The sequence below is a fragment of the Marmota marmota genome, unplaced genomic scaffold (assembly GCF_001458135.2).
Source record: "Marmota marmota marmota unplaced genomic scaffold, marMar, whole genome shotgun sequence".
Lineage (NCBI taxonomy): Eukaryota > Metazoa > Chordata > Mammalia > Rodentia > Sciuridae > Marmota > Marmota marmota.
Window position 1 is genome coordinate 833828 of NW_026000255.1, and position 7967 is coordinate 841794.

Sequence of the window (7967 nt, forward strand, 5' to 3'; positions counted from 1 at the left end):
AAATATATATATATATATATATATATATATATATATATATCCATAAAATCCATTTTGCAAGAATGCACACAAACAAAAAGATATATACTAAACTTATCAGAATGGTTGTCTGTGTTGGGGGCAGGGACAGAAATGGAAATAGAGTAAGAGAATAAAGTAAAAGAATTAAATGAGCATCATTGAGAGGGGGCCTTGCATGAACTGTGATAACCTGCCATCATGAAATGAGGAATTATTATCGTCTGAAACATGTGCATTTAGAAGGACATTAGGAATCATTGCAAAGCTAAATCATGCACTATTTTCTCTATGTTGTCATCCTCAAGCTTAGTTAATTTGTAAAAGGTCGTGCTTTTGCTTGAGTTTCTTGATATGTACAATGTGTATGTGTGGAAAAATGTTTGCTTATAAACAGAATGGGGACATCCTGTAAATCCTTACTTAAAACCAATTTGTTTTGCTTTTGCAGGTCAATATGGCCATGCCAGAAAAATCCAGTTGTACCAAACCAAGTGAGGATTTCAGTCATTTCCCTCAGATTATTGAACTCAATGTCGGTGGTCAAGTGTACATCACCCGATATCCTACTTTGATCAGCATTCCTGGTTCCCTGCTCTGGGAAATGTTCAGTGAAAAGAATCTTTGTTCCCTGACCCAGGACAACAAAGGGAGGTTTTTCATAGATCGAGATGGTTTTCTCTTTCGTTATGTGCTAGACTACATGAGGGACCGGCAAGTAGTGCTTCCTGACCACTTTCCAGAGCACGGTCGGCTCCAGAGAGAAGCAGAATACTTCAGGTTGCCAGAACTGGTCAAGATGTTGGCTCCTAAATTGAATAAGCTCAACTCAGTTGGCAATGACCTATGCCAAAATGACCTAGAAGAGCTATCTCCCAGCATTGACACCATGTTTAATCCCTCTTCAAGTAGTATTGTCCATATTAGTGGCCCTGATAACCCTCTAGCTCTGACAACAGGTGCTGGTTCTCATCTCAAGAAGGCAGGCTTCATCACTATTGGCTATCGAGGCTCTTATACTCTGGGTCGGGACAGCCAAACAGATGCCAAATTCCGCCGTGTGGCCCGAATCATGGTGTGTGGTAAGATCTCCTTGGCCAAAGAAGTGTTTGGAGATACTCTGAATGAAAGCAGAGACCCTGACCGTCCTCCTGAGAGATACACTTCTCGATACTATCTCAAATTCACTTTTCTGGAACAAGCCTTTGACAGACTAGCTGATGCTGGCTTCCACATGGTAGCATGCAACTCCACTGGCACCTGCACTGTCACACATGACCAAACAGATGACAAGATCTGGACCTCTTACACTGAATATGTTTTCTACCGTGAGTGACACTAAAAAAACAAAAAAATCACCTGGAAAATACAAACCGAAAAGTCAACTCTCTTTCCTCTCTCTGTTCCAGTGTCAACTATCTCCTTTAGAAATAGACACATTACTCTTAGGCTTTGAGTCCTCCGTCTAATCATGGACAATGTCACTCCCGTCACTGTAACCAGTTGAACCTTATTTGGAATTTTCTTCTTACACATCATGCCATTTTATCTGGCTTCCAACCTGCCTTGGGTTGTATATTTGGATACCTTCTGAGGGAAAGTATTAAATGTGAATAGGCATGTCTATTCACATCGCTATAGATAGTAGAAATGAATTTGTTGGGTGAATACAGATAGATCGAGCCACAAAATTTAGTTAGTTGAGAAATGCTGAGCCATGGTTTCCAAACTTTCTTAGCACTCCACCAAAGTGTGGATATGCTTACATGACTTATTATCTGTATTCACCTAGGTAAAGCCCTGTATTTTTCATTCTGAGCTAGAGATTGCTATAGTAATTATTAATATGCTATTTTTTCTTTCTGCAGTAGTGGGATCGAATTCAGATCTTGCATGCATGCTAGGCAAGGCTTTTACCACTGAGCTACATCACCAGCCCAGGAATATGCTTTTTAAAAAGTAAACACACACACACACACACACACACACAGTTGCTATTATTTTACCAGGCTCAGTGGAAGAAGTTGACAAGGGTCCTCCAAAAGGTTCATAGAAAGATCAACCAATTCTCAAACTATCAATTGCTCTTAACAGAATGTGGATGAAAAGAGCCAGGCGTGGTAGCACATGCCTATAATTTCAGCTACTCAGGAGACTAAGGCAGGAGGATTACAGTTTTGAGAATATCCTGGACAACTTATCAAGACCCTGTCTAAAAAGGTCTGAGGATGTAGCTCAGTGCTTATCTAGCATGTGTAAGGCCCTGGGTTAAAAAAAAAAGGTGGGTGAAGAGAACAATTTCTTAAGTGATTATTTTCAAGAATAAAAGGCTTGGCACTGAAATTCATTTTACCTGAGAAAAATAGGATGAGTACCATGGCTATTACACAGGTATAAGCAGATATGCCATTTTAAAACACTGCCCCCAAATACCTGTTTTATTCATTAGCATTGAAATGCAACAGTATATAGATAGGGGAAGGGTAAGAAAAGAATTGTTTTATGTAAATATATATATATATATATATATATATATATATATATGTGTGTGTGTGTGTGTGTGTTAATTTGGTTTTCACTGGTCAAATAGTTGGATGTATATGTCAGCAGTTAACTTGTTTTTTCTTGACTAGCTAAAGTGAGTATGTATGTTTTTATCTGGGAGTGGGAATGGGAGAAGGTAGAAGATGAAGAGGAAAAAAGAGAACTAAAAAAAACAATAAATCAAAATTCATCTTCTGAAGCCTCTACTGATAACTTTTTATTATACAGGTTGAAAGTAAACACCCTCATAAAAAAACATCAGGGAATTGAGACAAATGATTGGCTTGCTGGAGATGATGAGACAAGTCAAGAAAAAGAAACTTTGAGGGCCCACTTTAGAAGATCTTTAACACTATTTTGAATAGCTTTATAACACCCCAGTGATCAAATATCCTTCTCTTCCTTTATTCTTTGCTTTTTTGTCCCAACATCAGCCTCTATTTGTGCTTGTTACCTTTCGAATGATTTTCTAGTCAGGTTTCTTGGATTGCAAGGAACTAAAACCCATTTAAAAGTGCATGCATGCAGGGGTATGATTGGGTGGGCATTTTAAAGATCTGTTTGCCTTATAGAGTCCAATAACAGGAAATTAAGTCCAATTGAGTTTCAAAGGCCTAGGGAGGTGTTAAGAACTGTTCTCTCTTGTCTTTCAGAAGCTACATAGCTCTTCTTTCATCATATCCAGAATCTATTAGTTCCATATTTCTCCTTCCACACAGATCACCTTCTTTTCCTCAGCTTGTACCTGGCCTAAACAGTCATGTCAGCTCTTATGTGAACATTAATTATTAGCCATTGTTTCCATAGTTAACTTTATTGTTGTTGTTTTTTTCTGGTACCAGGGATTGAATCCAGGAGTGCTTCACTGCAGAGCCACATTCCCAGCCCTAGCGTTTTCATTTTTAAAAACAGGAAGCAGGCTTCTAAAATATAAGATTATGGAAATGGAGGAAAGGCATTCAAGTTGTGGTCGGCCCTAAACATGGCAAAGGTCTGAGACTCAGAAGAAAGTCAATTGAAGTGGAAAAAGTGTTAAAAGTGTTAAATCATCCATGTGGGGAAAATTTGCAATATCATCAATGTTAGCTTATGAAACTTATTTTATATATCCATTTTTTAAAAGATATTATCATTGGTTCTATATCTTCAAAGTAGTTTTAAGAATTTGCATTAGTTTGAAGAAAAAAAACACCAAAAACCCAGGTGACATTATTATGTGTTACTTCACCAAAGTAGCAGTTATCTTTTTAACATAAATTTTCTATAACTTATTGTTTTAAGGTAGTGGAGTTCAAACTTTGGCTAATGAAAATTTAAAAAGAAAAAATTCTTACTGGGATTTCTGTTATATTAAACAAATAAAAGTAATGAACAGGCCACTCAGCTAATATCCAATGTCTTATATTTATCTGGGAATCATAAGGTTTTATGGTTCAAACCATAAGCATGGTTTAAGAACTAATTGTTTTGAAGTCAAACAGATTAGTGCTCTAAGAGGGCAGAGGTGAGGAATTTTAGACAATGTACAGGATCAGTTTAATGAGGAACTTGTGAAAACCCCTAGTTTTAATTTCCCTCAATGGAAGAGAACTTGGCTATTGAAGAAGTTGTTAGTGTTTCAAGGAGAAAATCGGCTTTACAACCATTAATTTGGCCTAATATCTAATTTTTAGTTAATACCAATTTATACATGGCAGACATAGTCTTGGGTATTTACTTGTGTTATTTTTTTTTAGAGAAAGAGAGAATTTTTAATATTTATTTTTTAGTTTTTGGTGGACACAACATCTTTGTTTGTATGTGGTGCTGAGTATCAAACCCGGGCAGCAGGCATGCCAGGCGAGCGTGCTACCGCTTGAGCCACATCCCCAGCCCAACTTATGTTATTTAATTCCCAAAACTTATCCTGAGAAATTGGTACTGTTACACCAGTTAGTTTGAGAAAAAATTTTTTTTGGTACAGGGGATTGAACCCAGGTACACTTAACCACTGAACAACATTCCCAGCCCATTTTATTTTTTTATTATGAGACAGGGCCTTGCTAAGTTGCTTAGAGCTTTGCTAATTTGCTGAGGCTGACCTTGAACTTGCAATCCTCCTGTCTCAGCCTCCTGAACTGCTGGAATTATAGGTGTGAGCCACTAAGCCTGGCAATGTGTATATTTTAAGAACAGAAAAGTGTATATTTTAAGAACAGAAAAGAGAGATAAGTAGCAGTCTCTTAATTCAGGTTCTTTTGTAGAACCTGAATCTAAGGGAGCTATAATTAATCATGTAATTAATCACTTATCTACTATTTCAAAAAAAAATCCATCAAGTACCTAACAACCCACCCCCTAGAGCAGACCGGTACCTCCTGATCCACTCCTAAAACTTCTAGTACTTTTTGTTAATAAGGTGAACCAGTTAGTAATGACCTGTTTTTGAAATATGATTAAAGTTTCTCTCTCCCACAGACTATAGGCCCCACATCTTGCATATCATTTTATCTCTAATGCCTGGCACATGATAGGTGATCAAAATATATTTGTTTCATAAATGAATAATTGATCACCTTCCTAATGAATGAGAGTTATGCATCAGGACTGGGGGTTACGTGGTAAGAGAGGCAAAACATGAGATACATGGTACACACTGATGATATCCTATGCTTAGTAATACCTGATTCTGGATCTAAACTGATGTAGGGATCAATATGGTTTGAATACCTTTCTCTGATGAAAATAAATTAAGATAGAAGGTACACAAACCATGCACTAATCAAACATAGGATGTGGAATTTCTCTAACAGTAAAACACAACCCAAAAATATAAACTACTAGAAACTTTAGGGACAAGGTGAGAACCAAATACAAATTTGTATGTAACAATTATGTGGAGAATCTTAAATCTGATCTCACTATGGCTTATATACTTCTATTTAAAGAATAGTTAAAATTAATTTGTGGCTCAGATTAGTTTTCAGTTGTTGAGATTTTAAAAGAAGGCATGTGGGGGCTGGGGCTGAGGATCAGAGTTAAAGCACTTGACAAGCATGAGGCACTGGGTTTGATCCTCAGCACCACATAAATATAAAATATATTGTGTCCACCTAAAGCTAAAAAATAAATATTAAAAAAAGAAGGCATGTGGCAAAGTTAGGGTGTCACTAAGAAAATCCTGCAGGCTGCTATGTTACCTTGGTGAATTCCTTACAGTTAAGATCTGGCCCTGAGCCTAGTTAGCTCAGAAACATGTTTATTCACAGTAGACAAGCTCACAAGGGGCTGATTTTACCCATTATTCTACCTGTGAAAACCTCTGTGCATTAAATTATTAATTTATAATAATATATAACTTGTCAGACCACAGGATTGTATTCAACAAAGAGTACATTGTGTCATTTAGTCATATATATATATGTAAAACAAGATTATAATGGTTGTTTATATATTACTTTTTGCAGTAGTTTTTAAATTTTAAGAAAATTAGAACTTTTCTGTAATAAAATTTGCAAATGTTTTCCCTGAAAAAAACAAAAAGATTATAATACCAAGATTGCTTGGTTAGTCTAGAATCAGAACTTGGAGTCAGGGTTTGCTGTGACTTAGAAGTTACTAAATCTTTAAACTGACTGTGTATAGCTCTGATCTGACCACTGTGTGTGAATCTTATAACATCTCTCAGAGGGCCCTCTTATTTCCTACTCTATACATAGTCTGATTCCCAGAGGGTAATTCTTAATCAACACACAATTCTGGATGTGCAATCCTGGAATTGTGAGAGTCCTGTGAATGCTATAGGTAGGCAAGATTGTTTCTGCAACTCATTTTATAGGGTACAAAGTGATTATGGAAGTGACATATGTGAGAATGAAAAGAATACCTAGGCTGGTTCACAGCATTGTCAAATATCTGCCCAACTTGCCTTTCCAATGTTATGCCAGATTTGTGGGACCCCAATAGACCTCCAGGAGCCGAATCCAATGCAATCACACAAGAGTCTTTATTGCAAGCTTGAACCTGGACTCACAACCATTCCCAATGCAGTGGTCCCAGGGAGTGAGTCCCGGTCCTTTGTTCAGTGAGATCATTCCATACCTCGGGAAAATCAAACATTCCATTGTTAGACCAGGACACAAGAAAAGACCACTGACTCCAATTAAAATCAAATTAAAGCAAGCTTATTATTTCGACTGGCCGGGCTGCCTCTCCACCCCAAAACTGCAGGAACAAGACAGCAGCCACAGCTTTCCTGCAGCCCAGCTTTATAGCCCAGAAAGTTACACAAAGGGGGGTTACAGATAACAGAACTCTGACGAGCATCAAAAGAATAGTAGTTTACATTTTTTTGCTGGCCCCAACATCAGAATTTATGAGGATCATTAGAGCCTCAGAGAGGGTCGTCGTCTGGCCAGGGAAGGCCAAGATTTGTGAGGCGTCACTAAAGTTTCAGAGAGGGTTGCTATCTGGTCAGAGAGCCAGGCATGAGTGAGTTCAAAGCATGGGCAGGCATTCCAAGCAGGTTCAGATTTTGCAGTAATTTATAGTAAAGCCAAAATTATCTTTTCATGGCTTTGTGGCGAGATGGCTCCCAATTTTAAGAAAAGATCAGGTTGGGTCTATCACCCATACCTCGGGAAAATCAAACAACAACTCTTAACATTGATTAGCACATTCACTGGCAGGAACAAGTTGGTTAGGGGTGATTGGTTAGTACAAGAGGGGGATTCATTTGAACTGATTGGTTTAGGCCACGAGGGGTGTACATGCTAAACTACATGGTTTCCCAACATGTTATCAACCACCATAAACTACTTGGGGGTCATCTGGCATCCCAGGTATTTTCCCTGTCTCATGCTGATTGGTGGTTGCTAGGGGGTTGCTATGGGTCCTCACCTGGCCTGAGTCAGGGAACCTGGTGCCACAGACCTCTCCTGTTATTTACAAACAACTCAGCAGGGTGGCTATGTGCTTAGGAGTGCTCTGTGGGTTTTTACAAGGACAAGGCCTTGAGGTAGAAGCTGCTATTATTTATATATTTTTAAAAATGGAGTCACATCAGTGACTGTCCTTTCTTAGGACAGGCCTTGAGGTAGAAGCTGCTATTATTTATATATTTTTAAAAATGGAGTCACATCAGTTTCTCATTAAGAGATAGGAAGGCAGGTTTAGTACAAGTGGGTCAAAGACTTTCTTGAATGGGTAAGATTCTTCCATCATAGTTTCTAAAGTTCAGCCTGAGGATGGATCTGAAACATGAAGAAAGGAAGGAAGGAAAATAGGGAGCGAGGACATATTTTGAATTTGTATTGTATTTTAAACACTGCTAAATGATTTTAAGAGATTACTCAACTTAATCTCTACAATAAAGTTTTGTGGTAGGTATTATTTTATTTTTATGGGTAAGGAAATGAACATCCTGA

General features: G+C 37.8%; 1 protein-coding gene across 1 annotated transcript in view; it reads left to right on the plus strand.

Moving 5' to 3' along the window:
• LOC107159970 (BTB/POZ domain-containing protein KCTD16-like) overlaps positions 1–3368 on the plus strand; it is a 9004-nt gene extending 5636 nt beyond the window's left edge. The window contains exon 2 of the mRNA XM_015506611.2: positions 470–3368. Coding sequence (XP_015362097.1) covers positions 476–1354 — 879 coding nt within the window. The 5' untranslated portion in view covers positions 470–475 and the 3' untranslated portion in view covers positions 1355–3368. The remainder of the gene's footprint in view (positions 1–469) is intronic.
• The last annotated feature ends 4599 nt before the right edge of the window (positions 3369–7967 follow it).